This window comes from Curcuma longa, chromosome 4 (genome assembly GCF_044706935.1).
Source record: "Curcuma longa cultivar G26 ecotype Majalengka, Jawa Barat chromosome 4, ITB_CL_G26_1.1, whole genome shotgun sequence".
NCBI lineage: Eukaryota > Viridiplantae > Streptophyta > Magnoliopsida > Zingiberales > Zingiberaceae > Curcuma > Curcuma longa.
This window is the reverse complement of record NC_133864.1, coordinates 5722746-5747604: the sequence shown is the minus strand read 5'-3', so window position 1 is coordinate 5747604 and position 24859 is coordinate 5722746. Positions and strand designations below refer to the sequence as shown.

Below are 24859 nucleotides of genomic sequence, written 5' to 3'. Positions count from 1 at the left end.
TTTGCTGAGTGGAAGGAATTTAAACTCTCGTCTTCCATTTTAATTATATTATATCGATTAAATTATATATATATATATATATATATATATATATATATATATATATATAATTTGTAATCAATGAAAAGGTTCCAAATTTTCAGTTATAATTTGTCTGAGACAAGCCGCCGGATTTGAAGGTGGCGGTGGTGACCCATTTAGGAGACAGCATTACCCTCCCAACCATAAATAATAAATATTTTATGGCAGAGTAAATTACTCTTAGTAATTAAAAATGATAATTGAATGGTTTATTATGTGTCTGATCTAGAGAAGATTATGAACTTTAAGAATTAAACTTGACTTAACCATGAAGGAATTCTGAATTCTGATAATTCGAAGGCAATGTTTTGCAAATGTTTGCTAGTAAACAACAGGATCGACACTGAGGGAGTGGATTCCGCGGAAATCATCCCGAGCAGCAGAAGAATCTCCTTCCGACGGTTCTCATTTCATTGGCCAAGTTCATCCCGGATGATTGTGGAAGACGAGTTCTCACAAGCTTCTTAGCTGCAGAGAGTAAAACTCAATCAAACAATCAGAATCCAATTCAACTGCATCGAATTAGTGAAATACAGGGAACAAATGGTGATGCATTTAGCTACCTATTTCATAGAAGAGCTCGTTGATGTTCTCTGCTGTTTTTGCCGAAGTTTCAATGAAGAACAACCCATGTTCTTGAGCATATCGCAATCCTCCCTGAGACGTAGTGGAAGTATCAGAGTGCAAATCCACTAGTGTTAGGATGGAATTGAGAATGGAACACAATGATTATCTGTATTTTTACATTTGATTTCACTGAAATGGAATGAGTTCAAAGACATCGAACAGAGAGAGAGTATAAATTCCAAACATGTATAATTCCTTTTAGTTTCAAGTCATTTCTAATCAACTCAGTTTCTTGAGTTGACCTGAAGTTCCAGTTTCGTTACAAGAATCAAAATTAGTCACTTTACCTCGGTCTCCACCTTCCTCTTTGCTTCCAAGTCAACCTTGTTCGCCACTAGAGCCATTATCAGATATGGATTTCCTAGAATGAGAAAGCTTTATCAAGATAGAGGATTTCAGATTGAATCAGTATTTTGATATAATGCTATAACTTAGTAGTCAGAAACACAGATTTTAGTTTTTTACATGGCTCAATCAATATTGGACAAATCATTTTTACATACCAAATGGAAGCAAGAAAATACTTGACTAGCTTGTAAGCATTACTGAAATTTGAAATACATTGTCTTTGATCTTAAATTACCTTGTCTTTGAAGTTCCAGAACCCACTTTTGTGCCCTGATGAAGGAATCCTGAGGAAGAAAAAGTAAATGTCTACTTAACAGAAAAAAAAACAGTTCTTCGATCTCACAAGTTCGACTTACGACAAAACCAGATATGACATGTAAACCACAAGAACTAGAGCTAAAGTATGCGCCATTGCAGACTGACAATTGGAACACAGATTGATATGAACACGAACAAGATTGCACAAATAAACAATTTTAAACTGTAATATTGTTTTTTTAACCATAAATATGGATTGATATCTTCCTAGTAGCTTAAGTTTTTTGTAGGTCACCCACAAATCTTTTACTATGCATACAAATGTTCACATGGAACACCAAACTCCTACCCGTTCAATACCGAACATGGATGAAGTTTCATATATCTTAGAACCTACAATAATAAAATTTAAAAAATAATAATAAATTGGGCTTTTAAGATAACAATTCAGAGTCTATTCTGAAGAACTGTTTACCATGCTTGAGATATCATAGACCACGATAGCTGCAGCTGCACCACGATAATACATTGGAGCTAAACTATGATATCTCTCCTGTCCAGCCGTGTCCCATATATCAAATTTTACAGTCGCCTCATTTAGTGAGATAACTTGAGAGAAGAATGCAGCTCCTATTGTTGACTCCTGCAAACCGAGCATTAAATTGGTTATGCACATTCCCAAAATACTCAAGCGAATAAACTAAAAATAGTGAAGAAGTTATAGACCTGACAGTCGAAATATTGGCCTTTGACAAACCGTAGCACTATGCTTGTCTTTCCTGTTCCCATATCTCCAAGCAGCACCTGTGAAAGTTCATGAGCTAATAGTAGGTGAAACATCCAGATAATGGCAATTTTGATCTTTTTTTAGCAGAACTTATAAAATGAAAATATTGATACTGTAAATTAATGGTTTCACTTATTAATGAAATGAAACAGAAACAATGAATCTGCTAATTCTCCTTTCTTCGACACTGTATTAACAACTAAATTGATACTGTGATGGCAATGAGATTAATCAGTTTGTACTGTGAAAAAGAAAGTAATACTTAAAGAAGTCGATCTAGAGTCGACCTCCATCTATTGAGATTAACTAATCTTTTTAAAGCTAACCATGTTGGTTCAGATCTAATCTCCTCCAAAGGCTGAACGTGAATCCTACTCCCAAAAGCAGTTCCTATCCTTTGGCACTAGAAGGAGCACCTATTTGAAACCACAAGAAGATTCCCAGAAAGAACATTAAAGAGCTAACTCAACAGATAGAAGGTTGGGCTGATCGGAACAATCATCTCCATAAGGTCAAAGTAACTCATGTGGATCCTTGATGAAAGTGACCAAGACCTCTCCAAGCCTGAAATGTCCAACTCAAAGGATTCAAACGACCAATATGGGGACCTCTCTTCCCTTCTCTCCATATCCTAAACAAATTGTTCTGTTCACGAATAATTATTCCCCCCTGTATTCATTCTTGTGCAGGAAAAGTATCACCCCCTTTTGCTAATATTTGGCCATGCTTCCCATCATGATCCAAATACATAGTTTAGCTACTAAAATCCACTGGAATGCAATTAATGAACCCTCTTGTTGCCCGTAAGCAAAGCTAGGGCCAGAAGACGACACAGAAACTACAAGATCAACTAAAAAAAGACAACTTTTGGGGGGTCAAGAACGAGCGCAAAGGGAAGACATACCCACCAGCTTGGCTTGGATGCTGTTGTTGCTCGCCGTCCTGGACATGGCAGAACTCCTCCGACACAGGACGAAGCTTCAAGGGATCATCCAAAGGAAGACGTGTCGATTGCAAGTAGCAGTGTAGCAAGCAATGGGAAGGAGGGAGGGAAGGAATGGTAGGCGCGACTCCAATGTTTGAACGTCGGTTGCCATGCGCCTTTCCTTCCATTCCTACTTTTCCTTCTGGGAATTGAATCCCTTTTGCTTCGAATCTCCACTTCGAACCCTAAATTGAACCGGTCGGGTCAGTTTCGAACCGTTGAATGTGTTACGAACCGGGTTCCAAATATTTATTTGCAAGGATAAAACAACAGAAAAAAATCAATTATATTTGTTTGCTCTCTTTTTTTTTAAAAAAAAATAATTATATTAGCTTCCAAAACATGATTGAATCGGTTACTACCAAGTAAATTTATTGAAATAGACAAGAATCAAATTTCGACGAAACTAAGACAATGTCTTCTTCCATGGTGGTTAACTCTAACTTTTCGATTTATCTTCTTACAAATAGATTGTGAGATCGAGGAAGCTACTGCTAACCATTACGGGGAGGATACTATCTCGGCTTCATCAAAATTTGATTCTTATCTACTTTAATAAATTTATCTTGTAGTAACCAACTCAATTATGTCTCAAAGGTAATTATTTGCTCTCTTTTACTTCTATAAAAAGTGAAATTCTACCACCCAAGCAACCCCACACAGTCGTCCCTATGATCATTTATGAGGAGGTAAATCGAGAAATTATAGTTGACTACGACGGAGTAGGATATTGTCTATTTGCTCTCATTCTATATCTTCGAAATCAAATAAAAATAAAAAATAATTTTGTACATACAATATTTTCCAACATTTTGTATTATTATTATTTAAATTGTTTATTTTATATACTATTTTGTGTAGATATTTATTTGTAGTCATTAATTTCGGACTCAGTGGCCCACTCCTAAACGGCCCCAAAAAAACCGAACCGGAATGTTAACGTTAAAGAGTCACTGTTGGACCACACGCCTTTTTGGGCTTGCCTTTTGCGATCTACTACACTGACATTTCCTTTATTACGCTTTCACGTATTTATTTTTTGGAAAACTAAAATTGAAAAATAAAATTTATCAATTACATGAATTTATATTTTTTTAAAAGAAAATCTAGGTCACAATTGTTTATCTTAATTTTCTCCATAAATTATTTTATTCAGAAAGAAAATTTTATAAACAAAAAGAATGAAAATTCTAAGTGGTGAAAGAAATTTCTCCAGCTCAAGTGCAAAATTAAAATGTTTATGGATCTATGTGAAATATGACCAAAATTAAATGACCAACTAGAAATAGTGGCTGCACCAACCACATTGGAGCTGTTTTGTCTTCTTTCCGTTCCACTTCTATGCTTGTTCTTCCTCTTCCTACTCTACCTGCGTCTCCTCGCCTTCCTCCTCTTCGAATCTCTCCTCGGATTGCTAGCTACAGAGATCAGCAAAGATGTTTGATTGCTTGGTCGGCAGCAAGTTCTCCTTCAAATGGTAATCTTTTGTTCTTTAATCACTTTCTCTCAGCCATCTGGTTGCTATTTGTTGCTTTTGTTCTCGAGGGGAAAATTTTTGTTTTGCTGAACTATTAAGCATGAGTTCGTACGATGTGCGCCACGCATGATCGCAGTAAGCACGCGGTGAAGTGTACAAGATCGCGAATCGAGGCGATCTGGAAGAAGAAGCAGGCCATGTTGAGGTTCCTCAAAAAGGACGTCGCCGACCTCATTGCCGCCGGCCATGAGTCCATCGCCTTCGAAAGGGTAATTCGTCTTTCAATTTCCGTTTTTTTTCGCCCTCTACTCGGTCAGTAGTTACCAGCGGCTTTAGAGTTAGTAGGGAGTTAATGCGGTTTAATGGCATCAGCTGGCGTTTTCTGCTTAAAAAAGATGAAAAATTTTCACTGTGCTGGTGAAGTAGGCTTTCGGCGGATCGATGACATTGGGGCTTCACATCTACTTTTGCTTTTACTTTTACTTTCTGCGTTTTCATCAAAATGGGGGCAGGGATTCACTAGGGTTCCACTGTTCAAAATTTGTCATTTTTCCATATGATTGTCCTAAGTACATTGTGGGGCATGCATGCTTTAATGGAGGTCTGAATAATTGTTTCTTTTTCTGCTGCGTGAAATAGATGGATGCACTCATTTGTGAGATAAATCATGCGTCTTGCTATGAAATGATTAGACAATTCGGTGAAGTTGTCTTGAATCGTCTCTCAAGCCTACAAAAGCTGAGGTACCAAAAGAATTCTACTTGCTGTAGAAATACTCAGAGATGATGTTGATAATAAGCGTATTCTTTAATAAACAGTTCTACACTCTTCAAATCCTAAATAACAGCTTTTGGCTTAGAACTGATTCGCTCGTTTGATATTTTATTTCAATGTGAATGAAGGTCATATGGTTATTTTTTTCAGTTGCTTCATCTTCAAAAAAGTATAGCATAATAAGAATCACTAATGTAGTCGTATGGAGTTCAAATTCAAATGTACATTACATGAGCCTAAATGTAACTACTTATTATAAATGTTTTTCTATGATATTTTCTGAGGGATTCCCTAACTTCAATTTTCTTTCAATTTATTGATGTGTGCTTATCAGAAGATAGTTTTTATTATTTTGATTTACAGAGAAAAGTCAGGTTGAACTAGTTGCATGGGATGATGCACTCAGAAGTTACATAGTTGAGTTTGAAGAGCATTTTGAGATGCCCATGGTCTTGTTAGGTTAGATTATGGAGGAAAAAAATGACAACAAGTTATAGATATTGTTAATTGACATAGTAAATACCGTCGACACAAGTTGTGAAAGTGATGGCAAGCTGATGAGATTGAGTACAGGAGACAAATATTAGATTGGCATAGCAAGTGATCAGCGTGATATAAAATTGTTGGTTTATGTAGAAACTGTAAATATTGTCAAGCAAACTACAATGGTTTTGATCCAGGAGAAATTATTTGCTAAAATAAAATATTTATACACATTTTGCACACTTCTATGTTATATAGATAATAATAATCATGATAATTGAGTAAGCCGGCCAAATAGCTCAAATGCCAACCTTTCAGAGTTTAAGAAATTTGATTGCTATTTTCTCCATTTCATCAATCTTTAGTTGATATTTATATTCATAGGGAATGCCCCCAAGGAGCAGCTGAAGCTGTGTCAACTCTGATTTTTGCTGCGGCTAGATTCTCTGATCTGCCAGAACTATGTGATCTTAGGTCTATATTTACAGATCGATATGGGGGTCCTATGGAATCATTCATAAATGCTGAGGTTCTCAATTGTTTGTGCTTTTCTTACTAAAAATGTTATATTGTGAATCATGTTCTCATAATTGAGAATGGTTTTTTTCCAGTTTGTTGAGAAAATTCAGAAGAAGACATTTTCTAAGGAAGAAAAGTTACAAATGATGCAAAATATAGCAGAAGAGTTTTCTGTTAGATGGGATTCTTGGGCATTTGAACATAAATCATCTGATTCCCCTGCAAGGAAATATGTGAGTTCCTTTAGATTAAAAACCGATATGTTTTGCTAATAAAACAAATATCTGTTACACTTTTTTTGTTGATACATTTGCTTTTTGAGAGAAATTGCATTTCTATATTTAACGCTGCTGCTTTACATTTCAGGAACAGCCTAAGAAAGTTGTGCCTCTTCATTCTGTGAATAATGCAACTCTGATAATGCCGACTGAAGGTACAAAGGCCCGATCTTTACCTAAGAAAAAGTGTAACCTAAAGGGTATGACCATTGAACAGTGGCATCTGCATAGAGATTCGAAGGATAACCATATGATTTCAACTGTTAGTCCTAGCAATGCTCCATGTGAGAAGGCAAGAAAGGCAGAAGCTATTGAGATCGAGAATGTGAAGCCATATCTGGACGATCGGGTAGTTCCTTTGTATGATAATCAAATAAGTAATCAGACAGATGGAAATGATGAGACTAAAGGTGTTTGGTATACTAAGATAGCAAAAGTGAAGGAAAAGGTAGACCCAATTGTTCCCGAGAAGAAAGGAGTTTACTTAATGAAGCCTTTAAATGAGAAACAAGTCATCCCTCCATATGCCAAATCAAACGGGAGTAATAATTATTGCCAAGTGGAGGAGAAGATTAGAAATAGCTCGCTGGATGATTCTTCACAAAGATATGCTGAAATGGTGTATCCTGCTGAAAAGAAAAGGCAACCAACCAGTTTGGCTCCACCTTATGTAAAACCAAAAGTCAGTGGCCTTTGTGTAATCAATGATGTTAAAGCCATTCAAAAACTGGATTCTACTTGTCCTACCAAACCTTATGTCATTTGTGATGATCACAAGGATGAAATTCTTGGCGATGCGGCAATCACAGATAATTCGTTGCAGAGGAAGTGGCAGAAATTAACAGGCAGTGAGGCCAATGACAGTGTGCTAACTGAAATGATTGGTAGAGCCTTTTATGATGAGAAGCACAGAAGCCGGACCCCGAGAGACCGGACCCCGAGAGACCGAAGAAGATATACAAGATGGCAAAGTGCTAGTAGCATCCATGATTACTATGACAACGGGAAAACAATGAAGAGATATCATGGTGAACCTATTGAAGGTGACGTAGACACCAGAAAAGGACATCAAGGCAGGCACATGGCAGCTGCTAATGCTGATTTATATCATGACAGGAAGACCAGCGGTAGACATCCAAGAGAACCGATTGGTGATGAGATGGACAACCCAAGAAGACATGCAAGCTGGAAGAGTGCTGGTTGCGTTGAGGAGTACTATGATGTGGGGAAGACTGTAAATAGACATCCAACTGTACTCATCGACGATGAGTTGGACATCCGAAGACGACATAGAAGTAGGCATAGTGCTGGTAACAATTGTGATTACTATGATGATGGGATGATCAGAATTAGGCATCCGAGAGAACATACTGATGGTGAGACGGCCGGCCGGAGGTATTCTAGTTGGAAGAGTGTTGGTCCTAAAGTTGAGTACTATGAGGTGAGCCACACCAGAAATAGGCATCAAAATGAACCCATTCATCAAGAGTTAGACAACCGAAGGCAGCACAGAGGCAGGAAGAATGAAGATGGCAATTGTGTTTACTATGACAAGGGGAAGATCATGGCTAGATTCACAAGAGAGCCTACAGATGGTCAGACAGACAACCAGAGAAGACATACAGGATGGAGAAGTGCTGGCACAATTAGTGAGTTTTATGATCAGATGGACACTTCTAAAGACCACTGCAAACGTGCCGCGAGGACACCAACACCAACTAAATCTCGAAGAAACAGGGACTGGCAAGATGCTGCAAGGTACGATGAGTACGACAATGATGAAATGGTCATGGATAGGCTCTTGATTCACTATAGCAGAAAAGGGACTCCGAGAGGAGGCACCCACAAAACCAGGAGAAACAGGAATCCTTTGAGAGATCATGCTCTTGATTCAGATGGACCAAGAGCATCTGCACCTCCTCTAGATAGAACCACCTTGACGCCACCTGAACCGGTTGGGCAATCTGAAGTAGTTTCCAAGGTCCCTGCTCGGGTTGAATCATTGCAGCCCAACATGCTAAGTTCAAATGGCATCCGAGTGAGTGCATCCGAGACTACCGGAATATGATGAGTTGGTTGCCCGTTTTGCCTCCTTCCAAAAGGTATGAACCTCAATAGTAGTACCATACAGTTCCTGTTTTACTCTTGTTCACAAATTTTAGCAACTTGAAACATTTGAAAGAACTTATATATCACTATTATTCTATTTGAAATTTCAGAACTTAGATGATCAATTGTCCTCTTTGCTTTATTGTAAATGATGTCTATGATCAGAAAAGCATATTTTTAGATTCAGTGTGCTGTTTAACATCTAGTTGAAAGCTACCATGGAAGGATCCCTAAGACTGTTTACTTGTACTAACTGGCCAAATTAGTCTATAACATAAAGTTTATCAAACAAATAGAAACAAAGAATGAGAAGAGAGAATTGACCTACACTGAGTAAAATAAAATATACTTTAGCTATTATTTTTAACACTATCTTATCTATTCGAGTCATCATATATTTCTTCTAATATTTGTATTTTTATCATCTTTTTAAATATATTTTATTTTCCCTCCTTTAACTTCCACCGCTTCAATTCAAGGAAAAAAAATCATCTATACAGGAATATCTTGGATGGAAAAAAAAATTGAATAGACAAGAGGAATGAGTAGATGGAGGTAATTGTCAATGCAATATTTGTTAGGTCACCATGCAAGTGGGCACCCAAGCAACTTATGAAGGGTCTTTATCATCATCACCACCACCACAAAGCTATCCAGTCCACTATGACAATGAGTGATCTCCAACTAAACTTTCTTTGATGATAATCTGAACTATCATTCAATTTTTTTTGCATTTGATATCGTATTTATGTTAGCATTTTTTTTGTTTTTTGCTTCAAATTCAAGTTGAATAGTTTCAACAACATGATTGCATCAAATGGTTTTTAATTTTTATTAGATTCTATTCTTGAATATCCTTGATACCTTGGAGGGACAGAGATCTAACTTGTAATTTTATAGATAATATTTTAAAAACAAAATAATAATTTAGCTTGTCATATTTTTTTTTTTTATTTTTTATTTTCTAAATCTCAATGAGTGATCTAACTAAAGTGGGCAACCAACAAGGTGGGCCACCCCACTTAAAAGGGTGGTCCCACCTTCAATCCTGTCCTTCTTTTTAGAATCCCCACCACATCTCTCCTCCTTCGCTCCTCTGCTTTCCCTTCGTTCCCGGATGGAGAAGTGCAGGTCGGTCCCGGACTCCTCCTCCTATTACTCCTCCGTCGCCGGCGGCGGATTCGGCAACGAGAACCTCTCCAACTCCTACAGCTTCAACGGGCCTAGCGGGAAGGGTGAGGGCTTCGCCAGCGCGGCGGACCCCGAGCTGAAGCGGAAGCGGCGGGTCGCCTCCTACAACTCCTTCGCCGTCGAGCGCAAGCTCAAGTCCTCCCTCAGCAACAGCTTCAAGTGGATCAAGAACAAGTTCGCCGACGCCCGCTAAGGAGTCTAATCGACAAAGGCACGTATCAATTAATCAATCAATCCATCCATCCATCTATACATGTGTCCTCTTTTCGATTGAATCTTTTTTTCTAGGGATTTGGCTTGTTCTGTTGTCTATCCTGTGTGGAAGTTATTAGCTAGGGTTTGATGGTTTGGGGTGGATAAAATTGGATCTTTGCTGTTGTTCATGAAGGCTCTGTTCATCTTTGAGCTGCCTTTGTTCATCTTCGAACATTTTCCCAAATTCCAATTTTCATGAATTGCTCTGTTTGCTTCTGAAAATTCCTTGGTCGTCCGTTTCGATATTCTCAATAATAATTCGTCGATTGTTTTTCTGTCGACTGAAATCTTCTCTCTCTCTCTGTGATTGAAATCCTTGTCTTTTGCAATGTGTAATGTCTCGTTCTGGCGTTCTGCTTTTGGCAAAGCGATCGGTCAGTGTTGTTGTTGTTGCCTTTTGCGTCTAGGCGATCAAAAAGTTCATCTTTTCCAATTTCTCATGAAGTCTCTGTTCATCTCTGAAAAAGCTCCTTCAAAATCCCTTTTTTGTCATGGAAGAAGAATCGTGTTCTAAGTTTCAAATATTTCTGTAAGATTATGTTTACGTTTACAAGTTTAATCTGTCAAAGACGACTAAAATGAAAAGAGAGGAGAATCAATTTGTCAAATGAAAATAAAAATATTGTGGATGTATAATTGGATGTAATCCAAGACTCTTACTCTTGATCGAAGTTTAATTTTAATAAAGTGAGATTCTATATTTAGAAGGGATATGTACAATACTAAATTTTTTTAATAGTAAATATGTTACTTTATTGTTTTAGAAGAATAAATATATATTTGGTCCTAAGGGCTAAAAATATCCTTTCATAAGAATAATTCCACAATCAAATAAAAACATTAAATTGAAACTTAGAGTGAAATTTGATGAACAACTTATATGCTCATTTTACTTGGGAGGAGGAAATAAAAATTATGGAAAGATTTTCGCCATAGAAAATTTTATCTTATTTACTTCAGGGAAAAAGGATAGATTATTATTTTTCTTTTGTTTACCTAATGAATCGACGGATTTATGAATATATTTATCGATAAAAAAATATTAATTTGAATTATTAAAATAAAATAATTAGTATCAAAAATATTCTTAGGTAAAATTTAAAAGAGTGCCCTTTGTTTTATCTTAATTATCATTGAAGGCATATCGAATTTAAAAAAATTTGTATTTTTATTTTTAAAAATATAATATTGAAATAATTTTAACTATATTAAAATATTTGAAAATTATCCAACGCTGTTATTTTTCTTCAACAACTTGCTTTGATTAAAATTGTTTCAGGTCAAAATGAAACAACTTGACCAAAAACTAAAACAGTTTTTATCAATATTAAAAAAACAATTTCAATCATTTTATTAAGGAGAACAATTAATGAAATAATTTTGATACTTGAAAATTTTTTGACCAAATTTAAAACAATTTTGATCGACACTGTAGTAATTTTGGGAATAAAAATTACCCTTAAATTTGGGAATAAAAATTAGGATGAAATGTTATATATATATATATATTTTATAAAAGGTCAGAAAATATGAAAAAAAAATATGATTTTTGTCTAATTAATTTGATGATCGTTAACTTGTAAGGGGCTTTTTGAAAAGTAGATTTGAAATTCTCCGTTCCATATCGAGTAAACGTCTTGCCGTTGCAGTAACGATGACGGCCGGATGTGCACATAGCGTTGAACGTCTTCGCTGCCTACGCGCTCTCTCTCTCTCTCTCGTCTCCGCCGCCCATATAACCCCAATGCGAGGCGGTGGGGATGGAGGCGGAGATGGAGTCCGAGATAGAGCGGCTTCCGGTCGACCTCCTCGCCCACATCTTCTCTCTGACCCTCTCGTTCAAGGATTTGGCACAGTAACGCTCCGATTAGCCCTATCTTTTTGTTGTTGTTGTTGTTGTGGAATCGAATCGAATCTTTTGGTTTCATTGGGGGGTTTGAACTTGCTAGGGCGAGCGGAGTCTGTCGGGAGTGGCGGCGAGGGGTGGCGCAGTCGCTGGCGAGGAAGGAGCGACTCAGCTTCGCCGGGTGGAATGTCGATGATGAGTCCGCCTCCAGGATCGTGCGGGCTGCCTACAATATCACGGAGCTGGATGTGTATCTTCTTCTCCTTCCCTTGTCTTACTCTATTTCGATTGCTTTCGCTCTGCTATTTTGCTTATACACACTGATTTTGGTCGCCGATTGAGGCTAAGATATCAAATAGTTGTTATGTTTGTACTTTGAAGAATTTGCTCTTCTTCTTAGAAATTTGGAAACCTTTGTCCTCTTTATTTTTAGCTTTTTAATTTGATGGAAACTGCTTTTTGGCTGTAGTTCCAGGAGTTGCTGGGGTTGCCAGATAACTGACCAAGGGCTGTATAAGATTTCACAAACAAAATGCGTTGGTAATCTATTATCAATATCGCTGTGGGGCGTGGGCGGAATCACTGACCAAGGAGTAATTCAATTGGTTAGTACTTATCCCTTATGCTTCTTGCAATATCCCATGGACCAAGATTGTGTCTGAAAGTTCAAATTTACATGAAACCATGTTTCCTATGATCGTTGAGATAGTAAAAAAGAAAAAGAAAAAAAGGTTGAGATAGTAGAAATATGCTAAATCGGTTGAGTGAAAGGCTTCTGCAAAAGATTGGTAGCATTTTCTTTCTTCTGGTTGTCTTTAAGGCCATTTTTTAAGCAATATGAGTAATTGTTTAAGTTGGACAAGTAACCTTGGAAGAATTATATGCCAATTGTATATTTAAGTGGTTCTGAATTGTACGTTTCCATATGTTGTTCAAGTTGACCCATCTATTTGTAGCTTACTTTTCTCATCAGTTGACTTTTTTTTCATCATCATCAAGTTATCTTCCTTATTGAGATACCGATTGCTGATACCAAACCATCTTTAATTAGGAAGATATCGAGAAAGTTTTGACAAAGTTCTGTGATCAACTAATAAGTTGATGGCTATCACGTCAATTATCCTGCTAGCCTCTTCCTTCATGATGTCAACATTCGCAAACTAAAAGTTTGATCAGTGACCTGTAGTTGTGCCACTTTGGTTGGGTTATGAACTAAATAAGGGAGACTGCACAGATAAATTCATTGTTATTGTGTATGCTAATGAAATTTGTTCTTTCAAACTGTCAGTTCGTTTATTCACGTGAATCATGTCACACACCATTAGCATGATTGTTTTGAGTTCATGAATGTATTGTTTCGCCGTACACATTTGACATCCTGGACAATCAAATCTTAGCTGCTAAAAGCATGACTCATCCCATGAGGCTACCACCTTCATTCTGGTGCTCTAATTCTCGCAAATGTTTTCCATTGTTACTGAGTAATATTTTCTTTTGGATCCAATTTTCTGACTCTGTATTTTGTAAATTGCATAATTTGAACTAGTAGTATCTTGCAAATACTATCTGTTGTGATTTTCTTTTTCATATTTGTCCCCTTACCGCGATCACTTATATCTGATTTTATTCAGGTGTCAAGAGCTAATTCCTTACTACACCTGAATATTGGGGGTACATTTATCACAGATGAATCACTCTATGCTGTTGCCAATAGTTGTCCACATATCAAGGTATTCTCCTAAATGCATTACTCGCATTTCATGATTCTCTGAAATACAGTTGGGAACTTATAGATCATCTAAAAGAGATTATCCTATCAGGTTTTCAAATCCACTGATAGTTTAAACCCTATTGTCATTGTAGTTTGTTTTGTTACTTCAGTTTTATTTTTCGTTCCATACCTTGTCTTACTGAATTTGAGACATTTCCCTAATGATGGATGGATTATACAATTGTGTTCTTATCGATTTGCTTTAGTTTGCTGCCTGAGTTCCATTGTTCCATGAGTTCTACATGAATAGATGCAAAACTAGTTCATACTGAACATGTTCTCTCACATGACTATCAGTGCTTGAAATACAAAATTTCAGCACGATGGTCACTTTGCATAACTAATGCCCAAAACTGCCGGATCTTGTGCAAAATTTTGATTCATTTCCTAACTTTTCAGCAAGATGGAAACCTTGTTTTCTTTGACCAGCATATCATCCATAGGGAAACTAAATAATGTCTATGTAATCAAATTTTCGTACTCCTAATGGGATGATATTCATATAACAGCCTCAAACAGTTGTGAACTAAGATGACTTGATAATGGTGATGATAACTACTTTCCCTGACTGTGCTTCCCTTAAATTTTAGACTATTGTTCTATGGAGTTGTCGCCACGTCACAGAACATGGCCTCATCGAGCTTGTCAATAAGTGTCGTAAACTTGAATCGATCAATGTTTGGGGTATGACGGTGCCTGTCGATTGCTTTGTGAGCTTGCTTGCCATCAGCCCTGCTTTGAAGATAAAGCCTATTGCCCAGCAACTTGGCGTTGGAAGGATTTGGCCGGTAGCATAAACAACTTGACTAGGGTTGTTCATTCATTTGTTAGCCAATGTGCATAAATAAGTAATGTTTTATTTTACATTCATAAATTAATAAATTGTTGTAATTGTGAATAGACAGAAATTTAATGACATTGAAACAAAATAATTGGTATAAATGTTCACTTTGCCTGTGAATGCTGAATTGTGGTGGATAGGACATATGGAGATTAAACACCTCAAGTGGGTTAATGGTGACTGTTCATGCTATATCGATTAGAATGCTTAAGGGACAATAATTGATAGCAACTGAAAGGTTAGTGTTTTTTTTTAATAGATATTTGATGTCTTATCCTTTGTCCTTAAATATCAGTTATGCTTCTTGTTTCTATCCTCAACAAATTCAGTATGAAATCATGGAACAAATATCTAGTTCTGTAGAAAAGGAACTTATGTTTGCTTCAAAATGCAAACAAAATTAAGTATTGTTGGATTGTAAGGGTGCAAATATAGTCTCACATCTAAAATACATGGAAAAGATCATGAGTTTAAAAGGATGGAAGATATCTCCATTGATATGAGGCTTTTTGGGGAGAGCCCAAGAACAAGTCCATGAGGACTTAGGCCCAAAGTGGACAATATCATGTCATTGTGAAGATATTTTGATTCCATCGATTTTAACAGGTATGAGTATGAATCATCTGATAGGAAGCATTCACATCACAAAGCAAATGATCTTAGTATTCTGGATCAAAGCACCCAGAGTTCACTTCCACTGGTCGATTTTAGCTATCATTTCTTGAACCAATCAAGAAGATCCTTAAAGATTTCCATCATGCTTAATCTCCCTAACCGTAGTTTTTTCCGTTTGTTCTTTAGTATAAAAGGATGCAGCCCAAGTATATGCTCCGGCATAAAATCATGCCTCGTCAATATGCCAACGACAGGCATCCTCTGCAAGAGTTGAAAAAGACATTGTCATATAGCAACATGAGCATCAAAAGACTGAATATAGTTTAAGTGAGATGTGTTTCATACCGAAGTGGACTTCGGAATAACCAAGAGGTGCCTCAGGCCAACTTCGCGGAAAAGTATCAGAGCTTTCGCCAACGACATTGTCTCAACAACAGTATAAGGTGAAGTATTCGTGAACTGATGCAAATCAACATACATATTCATCTCTTCAGCAGTCAGCTCAATGGCATCAATGAGCTCTTTTTTACCAGAGCCACACTTCGCAAAATCATCAGCTGAGAACTCTTTTGTAGTGTCAATACTTGAAATTGCTCGAGTCTGAACAAACTGTTTCTTCTTCAACAGAACGAGCAAATGTGAACGGAGAATGAGCCCGAGAAGTACAGGTGAATCAGAAATGGGAGGCTCATCTACCACAGGAAAGCCATGATGACCAGTGTTCTTGAGCACATGAACTATGTTGCCGACTTTTTCGACACTGTTGAATACTTGCAAAGGGCCTCCAACCACATCACTGACCATGAGCTGCCTCATATATGGCTCGGCATGTGATTCAAGGTAAGGCAGGCCCTTCAACTTCACGATCAGGTCGTAGATGTTGGCAGTGAAAGCATCAGCTACAGTCTTCGATATCAGTGAAACCAGCATGAGCAGAGGAAGAAGTAGGAGGTTGTTGGTTAGTTCTAGCATAATTACACAGACCGAAACAGTCATTCTCATTGTACCACTAAGAAGGGAGGCTGAGCCAAGGACCGCAAAGAGACCGTCGTGAAGAGTTGAATGTGAGCCCATAAGCATACCGATAAAACGCCCTAAAGTCGCACCGGACAAAATAACAGGCATGAATAGACCAGAAGGAACTGCTAAGCCATAGCTGATGATGCTAAGAAAATAAGTAGTCACCAGGAATAAAAAGACCGAAGATTTCTGGAACACATTGTCGGTGTCGACGCTGTAGAGGTTTCTTATTGCATCATCGTTGGTGTTAAAAAACAAACTAGCTAGATCATTGTAATGACCGGGAGCACACTGAAACTTCTTGAAATTTCCAGACCTGCCTATCGATGGACAAGCTTCTGTTAATTCGGCCGGGCAAGGCTTACAAGATGCAAGCCAAGGTAATCCAAATAGGCAGCATGAGGTGAACATGGAAACTGAAGCAGCTAGCAGAAATTTATAGACATGGCCTTTCCTGAAGATGAGTAGAAGATATGGATGAATCTTCGCGATCGAAGTAGAAGATCGAAGTGTACAATGTGATCTGAGAAGTGAGGAATACATACTGATGGATACGAGTGTAGAATCTCAGAACCTTGTCGAGGAGGAAATTGTACAGGCTTCCGAAGATTCCTCCTATTACTCCTAGAATGAGAACTAGAGTTAAGTCAACTAGTTGATAAGGGACATCATCTGAAGTGACATCAAACATGATAAGGCCACCCTTCCCAAATAACCCGCATTTTCCGCTTCTACAAATATCGATTAGCACCCGGAGCACAACCGCAACGACTGCTGTAGTGAAGAAGGCTCTCCATAGCAGTGCACTTCGCCACCTTCAAAGCCAAGTAATCACTTATCTATATATCTATTATGAGAATAGTATTATAAACCAAAAGGCAGGCAATTGAAATTCTAAACTGATATACAACTAATGTGCCTAAAATTTTCATAATCCTTCATCAAATTATCACTTTGTCATATTTGTTGTATTGGAGAGTGAAATATAGATCCTAAACCTTGACCTACATGTATGACATTCGATCCGGAAGATAAAATCTTAATCATTGCACACAAACCTCAACCTATGTTTATCAACTTCTTAGCTGATGGGTATTCATCAAATTCAACTTGGATTCAATACACTTCTCATATATGATCTTAATTCAGATGACACAATCATAGAACCTCAATTTATGCCATCAATTTCTCACCTGATGTTTAAGTAATCTCCCACTATCTGATGCTTATAACACTACTAAGGAAATTTTCAATGCAAGCTTTGTTTAAATAGACAGTGTGCCAAACAACAAAGGCGGCATAAGAAAGATATGAAGTAGCATGATACCATGATGATACACATTCCAGCGCGAACAAAACGCCACCAACTGGTGCGCGAAAAGCAGCAGCCATACCAGCACCAGCTCCACATGTGACTAGATCCCGTCGGTCTCTGTCATTCTTGAAGTACCTCAACCATGTGCAAGTTAACTTGTACTTCCGAGACCCACCCTGCCCGAGTATGGATGCAATGCAAGCACTCGTGTGTACCATGGGACCAGCCTTGCCCACATAGAGAGACGAGGAGACAGCAGCAATGCTACCTGCTACCTGTTGATTCCAGTATTGCTATGCATCAGCAGGCTTTACTTCTTTATCATTCAAATGGTTCAACAATGCAACTACAAAACTTGACTTTATTGCAGTAATAACTTCAATATGCCTCCCTTGATCATGATAAGAATGCATCAGCAGGCTTTACTTTCATATCATTCAAATGATTCAAAAAATGCATCAGTAAAACTCAACTTCTTGAATAGGTGTCTTGATTCAGCCATAGATTGGTGAAACCAAAGTATCACACTCTGTTTTACTTCTTTACAAGATGAAAATCATACACAAAACTTGTTTTTTTAGTTCTTCCCATATTGAAAATCATACAACATGCTATGCAAATGAATAGTATTCACGAAAATTGAAGACAAATGTGGTACTTATATCCATGGAATTGCAATCTACCAATTCTATAAGATGTGCAGCTCCATTGAGTTGAAGGAGCTGTTAACACTGAAGGAAAAAGATATAACTTCATTTACTAAATCCCATTAATGATTGAAATTGACAAGATATTTCAGTTTTAGACCAATTCCAAGAATTGCACCTTGACACATAGCGTCTTCAATGAGAAAATCTGAGGAGCATCAACGCCATTCAGATAGGCCTTCACTTCCGGAATCCCAGATCCGGCCGCCGCCGGCGAGATGAAGGCGGTGATGGCCGAAGCAAAGATGACGAGCAGAAAATTCGACCCCGCAAACACTCCAAAAGCCCGCCAATACCTAATCCAACCAAAGTAGAACATCAGTTAGCAAAGAAGAAACAGCGGAGGGCAACGAATTCACCGGATCGCATCCGTCCGTACTTGCGGTAGAGCATCATATTGGAGGTAACCACGAACTTGACGCCGGCGATGTTCTCGATGGCGAGGTTGTTGAAGAAACCGACGGCGCCGGAGAGGGCACCGACGAGGAAGCATAAAGTCCACTTTAGGATGACGTACTGCACGATGCGCGCCGCCCCCCTACTGCGCCAGTCCTGCTTCAGGAAGTCATTCTCGATCAACCTGCAACCCCTCTTTTAGACCTCCGATCCCGTCTTGCCACAGACCAACGTTCAAATTTTAAAATAAAAAGTAAAAAATCGCATTTTGCTCATCCAAAAATCTCAAAACTAGGGCAGGTCTGTTTTTCTACCCTTTTTCAAAAAAGAAAAACAAAATCAGCATTCTTCTCTTCACCCTCAAATCGGTAGAGATGGATGAGCAAAATCAATCGGCGCTTCAATCATCCCAAAATCTCTAGTCAACAAAATCCACCCCTTAACCACAATACAAACTTAGATCGAGCAAAGGAGATGAACAGGAATGAGAGGCAAAAAGAGAAAGTACTCGTAGTCGAGGCTTTCGATGGGACAGAGGTTGGAGCCGATAATGGCGAGCTGCGAGGTTGTGTTAGAGGCGAAGCGGCGAATGGGGTGGTGGTGTTCCTCCAGCTGCGAATCGACGGAGAGAAGAGCAGTCTCAAGGCCATCGCCGTCGCCGTTAACGAGCTCTTCCGCTTCCATCGGTAACTGCTCCGCCTCGCCCTCGCATTTGCTTACGCCACCCTCCTTTCCTTCCTGGTTTTGCTTTATAGAAGATTCAAAGAAGAGGAAAGGAAGAGGGAATGCGGTCGTTGACTGTTCGACCAGATTAACGTTCACGAGGCTTTTTTTGCTAATTTGAAAGTACAATGACTATTTTGCAAAAACCAAAAAAAAGAAGTGTTAAAAAAATATAACATCCTTTAAATATGTAACTAAATAATATAAACTATTTGATACGGCATAGAATTATAATTTTGTTAATTTGGAGGTGGGCAATTGAAGTTGACTACTCTCTTTCAATTATTGTGCCTATCTACGTCTCAACGAACTGTCAAACATTTTCCCCAACTAATTATTTCATGTGCTGGGGCAAACATTAAATTATAAATATTAAATGGGGTTGTTTTTTTTTCAAATAAGTCCTCCAGTAATTGGGCCGTAGTTGGGTCACATTGGGCCTTATTGGATGGTCTCCAAAAGATTATGGGTAAGGTTGGGCCATGCTTGTGGCCCATTTTCCCAAAATGAGCTCACCTATGGCCGTTGAACTCGTGGTCGGACTAGAACTGTGATCGACGAGCTTGTAGCTAGTGGCCTGTGGGCTTGTGATTGTGAGTTTATGTCATGTGGCATATTAATATCGGATAGAATAGTGATTATTCTGCGGACAATATTGATTCTGTTGATCGGTTTTGAACATCGAAAATTAATCGTCTAAAACTTATTAATTCGAAAGAATTCTTAGAGATAGAAAATAAACAACATTGTCAAAAATATTATTAAATCAAATTTTTTTTTACAAGAACTCTAACCCTATTTAAATAATCTAAGAAATAAAAAAAATAAAATGGGGAAAAAATAAAAAACCTAAAAAGATAAAATTTAAATTCTTAAAATTTAAAATAAATAAAAGAAAAGGTTAATTTTAACAACTCAATTCGAGTGAATCATAGTATTGCAATCCAACCATGCCAACCGCGTCAGAAGGTCACGAATTGATCATCTTCCTTGTTGATAGTCCCGATCGTCCTTCTTCAAGACCCAAAAGGGAGGTTAGTAGCCTCGAGTTCTTTTTGTCATAGTTTAGAGGGGAATCTAGCTATATCGAAGGACATAAATTAATCATGTTGATGGATGCTCTACATTAAACACCTCCGGTTGAAAAGAACTCGTCCTCGAGTTCAAGGTAGGGTCTTCAAAATCAAAAATCTTTAAGTATTGATGAATCAAAAATCATCTCGTAAGTGGTAAAACAAGATGAAGATCCTCTGAAATCAAATCAGTCAAATCTCTGAGTTGTTATTATACTTCTGATAGAACATGCATTGCATCTTCAAATAATTTGTCATCTAAAATGTCACAAATGACTAAAACCTCACAATCATCATTATTAAGTTCCTCGTCATATACTGGCTGGCTAATTAACTCGGTCTCATCTTCATCATAAATTGAATTATCGACTATTTTGATCTTGTCGTCCATATCTTTCTCATGAAAAATTTTATCCAAGTAAAAAAAAGAATTTACGACCTTTAAGATTTTGAACACGAGGATCACAGCGTGAAACTTCCTCAACCGGAACCTGTCTATCACGATCGCGATCACGTACCTCACGATCTTTAAGATCTTGCGCTGCTAGACGTTGGAATAACTCCATGACTTATCTATATAGATCTTCAAGTATCTCGTCTCGAGTGCTATCACAATGCAAAGCTTCCTCAGTCGGAACCTGCCTGTCATGATCATGATCACGATCACGACTACAACGACCATCCATGGGATCTCTGATACCGTCCCCGGGGCAATGGTGCAACGGTAGGACATCCGGGTTGTGACCTACCCGCGGTTCGATCCCCAGCTACGATTTGCAGGAATTTTCCTCCAAATGGGGAACGGGATGCTGGGCATCTGAATTGGCCGCTGTATGCGCTTCCTGATTTACCCTGGTGGTCGGTGGGAAACTTCCGTGGGACCGGGCCGGCCACCCCCAGGGATTGAGTCCATGAGACTGACTGGGATTTATCATTTTTTAAGTCTGATACCAACTGACGCCAAGCGGGATAGCGATTATCCTATGGATATATTGAATTCTTGGTTCGACTGCGAACGTCGAAAATAATTTTCTAAAATCTATTGATTTAGAAAAATACTAAGAGATAGGGAAATAACGGCACTGTCGAAAATATTATTAAACCAAATTTTTTCCTTAAACATTAACTAATAAAATATTTATATATACTCAAAATTCTAACTTGTAAAGAAAGAAAAAAATCCTAATAGAAAGGAAAAATTGTTAACGTATTCGAAATCCTAAAAATCCTAATAAACTTAAAATCCCCAAATATAAAAAAATAAAAAATTTTAAAACTACTCTAAATATCCAAAACTCTAAAAATTATTAAAAATAATAATAAAAATCTTTAGATCCTCCTGTAATCTTAGGTTGAAAAAAACTCATTCTTTAGTTTAAAGTAGTGTTAGGTGATCGCCCAAAAAGAAGATCGTCTATCATCAAATCAATAAAATCTACTAGCAATTGTTGGATTTTGGGAATCCTCGTCGATCCACCGATGAGAATGACATCATGAATGTTGCTTTTATCCATCTTCGTGTCCCTCAAGCACTTCTGTTCCTTGCAAATTACATTTAACTGTGATGACACTAACTTGTTCCTTTTAATTTCAATGGGAATCGCGATGTCACCAAATATGACTGTTTAAGGAAACTCCAGTGGATCACAAAAAAACTCTCCCATAATGAAAATCTTAGTGTTGTTATAAGAAAATGATAATTCTGGAAAAACTTCACATATGCTGAAACGATGCTCCTGTGAACTTAAATCTATTGCAAGTGAAGCTCCAAATTGACTATGATAAAAAAATACTAGAGAAATCTGCAAAATTTGTATTGTTTCCCAAAACTATGAGGATAATTTCAACCCAATCAACTAGCCTACTAAGTTCCATATCCTGCATAAAATTATCAACAATGGACTCGATATCCTTTTCACTTTCAAGTTTGGATTCCTCAATTTCTGAAATTTGTTTCACAAGCATAGCTTACTAGAGGCCCCCACAATAAAAGTTACAAAAGCCTCTTTCAAAATAAGAATTGCATCGGTGTTGTTTGATAAAAAAATAACAACACCTGATAAGTTTAAGCTTGAAGGGGAGGCTTTTATAGAACAAATAACAGGTGCCACAATGAATTTATCTAATTGCGAATCATTGGAACTGTGTCATAAAAATTTACATTTGTAGCGGAAGGAATAATTTCAAGTTACTTTTGTCAAAATTTGATATTTCACAACTTATCTCCAACCTTAAAAATTGTGCTGAAGCAAATTGAGTCTCATTCACTTTGTCATCTGATCGTTTAGCACCTTTTGTATCTGTCCACGAAGGAGAATCCGAGCATAATAGTTGATTTTGTTGTGATTCATGGTCACCATCATAAAATATTTTGTCAACTTCATCATTGTCATATACTGGCTCATTAATCACCTTAATCTTGTCTGCAAGCTGAATAAATTAGGACGTCAGGTCAATGCAAAGCGAGAAAATAGAGACTGGGGCTTCATCGATAAATGAACTAGGCTACTAATTGCCGTCGGACAAAGTGAACTTCTAATTTTCGATTAACACTTCGTCTAGGTCTATCTCCTCTTCGTCAGCATCATCATAAACTGGATTATCAAATATTTCGATCCTATCGTCATCTTTGTTATCTCCGTCGCCTCCTATGTTCAGACGATCGGGGAAGTAGGATTGATCGTGTTCAATGTTGTCGAGGTTCACATCGTCTTCGCTATTGTAGAAGGAAGGGGGGACGTAGAGGTAATGCAGAGCCAGCATTCTCTCGAAGTTGTAGATAGCAGGGTGATTGGAAAAAATCAAACTTGCACTTCGACATCTCTCCTTAATTGGAAATTAAAGATTTTTCAAAAGGATAATAAAGGAATTTACGACCTTGACGATCTTGCATAGTTCTTGACTTAGATCCTGGTGGTTCTCTGATCTCCTTTTTCTTGTCACATTTGTTCTTGACCTTATGAAAGTATTTTTTTTTCTTCATTTTCTCTCAATCAAATATCTTAACATTAGATATCATAACCTTGCCTTGTCTGTCTTGTGAGCATCACAACTGCTCCCACCTTGTTGATGCTCAACCGGTGAGTTTAATGATGATCAATTTGACTTTTATACACGATTGGACACTTTTTCATAATAAAAAATTTTCTCCACTTCATTAAGCCAATCAATAATTTCCTCACTCCCAGAAAATTCGAGAAAATCAATTGGAAATCTAATATCTTCATATCGCTTCTTTCGATAATAGTTTTCGTGATTGTAAATAAGAAAACTTACGATCTTTTAGATCTTGCATCATTAGACGTTGGGATAACTTTACAACTTTTCTCTATATATCAAGAATCTCGTCTTGGGTATGAGACTTCCTTTATCAGAATCTGCCTATCACGATCACGATCACGATCACGACCATGATAACGATTCATTAGATCTGAGAGCTCTGATTCGATTTGACATCGAGTGGAATAGTGATTATTCTGCGGGCAATATTAATTCCATTGGTAAAATCTAAATATCGAAAATCAATCGTCTAAAATCTGTTAATTCGAAAGAATTCTAGTAGATAAAAAAAATGACACTGTCAAAAATATTATTAAATTAAAATTTCTTTTTACAAGAACCCTAATCATGTTTAAATAGTCTAAGAAATAAGAAAAATGAAATGAAAACAATATATATAAATCTAAAATCTAAATTCACATTTAGAAAGGGAAAATAATAAAATTAAAAATATAAAATCTAAACTAATTTTTAGAAAAAAATTAATCTTATAAATTTAAAATAAATAAAAAAATTAAAAGATTAAATTCAGAGTTTTGACGATCAAGTTCGAGTGAACCATAGTACTACAATCTAACCGTGTCAACTGCATCAAAAGGTTACGAGATGGTCATCTTCTTTGTCGGTAGTCCCGATCATTTTTCTTCAAAGTCCAAAAGGAAGATTAATAGTCTTGAGTTCTTTTCGTCATAATTCGGAGAGAAATATAATTGTATCGAAGGACATAAATTAATCGTGTTTTTGGATGATTTATATCACATACCAAGATGTACTATGCTTTTCAAATTTATTTGAGAGTTGATAAATAAAGTGAGTCATCCATCTTCAGAATTAATCTAACAATAAAAGTTAGATATTTAGATATTTTTAAAAATTTAAAAATATATTTATTGATTAAGTTAGCAAATGAAAAGTATTAAATCTTCTTTTATTCTTAGCACCACCAGATCAATAATTGGATTAACTAGCTTTTGAGGGTTTTTAAATTTGCTAAAATAATTGTGAAAAAAGCATTTTTCATTCATTAAGTGGTTGTTGCCAACTTGCTGTCGCAATTAATATTCTTTTACATAAAATTCCAAAAACTTATTTAAAAAATGA

General features: G+C 37.1%; 5 protein-coding genes across 5 annotated transcripts; 3 read left to right on the top strand and 2 right to left on the bottom strand.

Moving 5' to 3' along the window:
• Nucleotides 1-316: 316 nt before the first annotated feature.
• On the bottom strand, nt 317-3109 carry LOC141826602 (ras-related protein RHN1-like). The gene is made up of 7 exons (XM_074713860.1): nt 3010-3109; nt 2041-2118; nt 1790-1957; nt 1292-1340; nt 996-1069; nt 645-738; nt 317-549 (listed from the first exon to the last, which is right to left on the bottom strand). The coding sequence occupies exons 1-7, from the start codon at nt 3049-3051 to the stop codon at nt 449-451; spliced, it is 606 nt and encodes a 201-aa protein (XP_074569961.1). The 5' UTR covers nt 3052-3109; the 3' UTR covers nt 317-448.
• Nucleotides 3110-4513: 1404 nt separating this feature from the next.
• On the top strand, nt 4514-8838 carry LOC141828013 (uncharacterized). Its single transcript, XM_074715360.1, has 6 exons — nt 4514-4563; nt 4700-4832; nt 5203-5306; nt 6205-6349; nt 6432-6572; nt 6706-8838. Exons 1-6 carry the CDS (start codon nt 4523-4525, stop codon nt 8683-8685), a joined length of 2544 nt encoding a protein of 847 aa, XP_074571461.1. The 5' UTR covers nt 4514-4522; the 3' UTR covers nt 8686-8838.
• A 966-nt stretch (nt 8839-9804) lies between these two features.
• LOC141828333 (uncharacterized) lies at nt 9805-10372 on the top strand. Its single transcript, XM_074715750.1, has one exon. The coding sequence runs from the start codon at nt 9844-9846 to the stop codon at nt 10108-10110; it is 267 nt and encodes an 88-aa protein (XP_074571851.1). The 5' UTR covers nt 9805-9843; the 3' UTR covers nt 10111-10372.
• A 1560-nt stretch (nt 10373-11932) lies between these two features.
• On the top strand, nt 11933-14686 carry LOC141828588 (F-box protein At5g67140-like). The gene is made up of 5 exons (XM_074716039.1): nt 11933-12027; nt 12122-12268; nt 12488-12623; nt 13650-13748; nt 14380-14686. Exons 1-5 carry the CDS (start codon nt 11933-11935, stop codon nt 14584-14586), a joined length of 684 nt encoding a protein of 227 aa, XP_074572140.1. The 3' UTR covers nt 14587-14686.
• A 459-nt stretch (nt 14687-15145) lies between these two features.
• On the bottom strand, nt 15146-19427 carry LOC141826668 (putative chloride channel-like protein CLC-g). Its single transcript, XM_074713940.1, has 7 exons — nt 19192-19427; nt 18667-18867; nt 18406-18583; nt 17593-17855; nt 16811-17080; nt 15591-16719; nt 15146-15506 (listed from the first exon to the last, which is right to left on the bottom strand). Exons 1-7 carry the CDS (start codon nt 19365-19367, stop codon nt 15345-15347), a joined length of 2379 nt encoding a protein of 792 aa, XP_074570041.1. The 5' UTR covers nt 19368-19427; the 3' UTR covers nt 15146-15344.
• Between the last annotated feature and the right edge of the window lie 5432 nt (nt 19428-24859).

Bases quoted from the DNA above. Each gene is read 5' to 3' on its own strand.
- LOC141826602 (XM_074713860.1), bottom strand. From the start codon at position 3,051: ATGTCCAGGACGGCGAGCAACAACAGCATCCAAGCCAAGCTG. The intron at 2,119-3,009 runs GTGGGTATGTCT...GAACTTTCACAG, and splicing joins ACAGCATCCAAGCCAAGCTG to GTGCTGCTTGGAGATATGGG. The intron at 1,341-1,789 runs GTAAACAGTTCT...TTTCTTCCTCAG, and splicing joins TCTATGATATCTCAAGCATG to GATTCCTTCATCAGGGCACA.
- LOC141828013 (XM_074715360.1), top strand. From the start codon at position 4,523: ATGTTTGATTGCTTGGTCGGCAGCAAGTTCTCCTTCAAATG. The intron at 4,833-5,202 runs GTAATTCGTCTT...TGCGTGAAATAG, and splicing joins AGTCCATCGCCTTCGAAAGG to ATGGATGCACTCATTTGTGA. The intron at 5,307-6,204 runs GTACCAAAAGAA...TTATATTCATAG, and splicing joins TCAAGCCTACAAAAGCTGAG to GGAATGCCCCCAAGGAGCAG.
- LOC141828333 (XM_074715750.1), top strand. From the start codon at position 9,844: ATGGAGAAGTGCAGGTCGGTCCCGGACTCCTCCTCCTATTACTCCTCC.
- LOC141828588 (XM_074716039.1), top strand. From the start codon at position 11,933: ATGGAGGCGGAGATGGAGTCCGAGATAGAGCGGCTTCCGGTCGACCTC. The intron at 12,624-13,649 runs GTTAGTACTTAT...GATTTTATTCAG, and splicing joins ACCAAGGAGTAATTCAATTG to GTGTCAAGAGCTAATTCCTT. The intron at 13,749-14,379 runs GTATTCTCCTAA...CTTAAATTTTAG, and splicing joins ATAGTTGTCCACATATCAAG to ACTATTGTTCTATGGAGTTG.
- LOC141826668 (XM_074713940.1), bottom strand. From the start codon at position 19,367: ATGGAAGCGGAAGAGCTCGTTAACGGCGACGGCGATGGCCTTGAGACT. The intron at 18,584-18,666 runs GTACGGACGGAT...TGGTTGGATTAG, and splicing joins AATATGATGCTCTACCGCAA to GTATTGGCGGGCTTTTGGAG. The intron at 17,081-17,592 runs GTATCATGCTAC...TTGGCTTTGAAG, and splicing joins CTGGAATGTGTATCATCATG to GTGGCGAAGTGCACTGCTAT.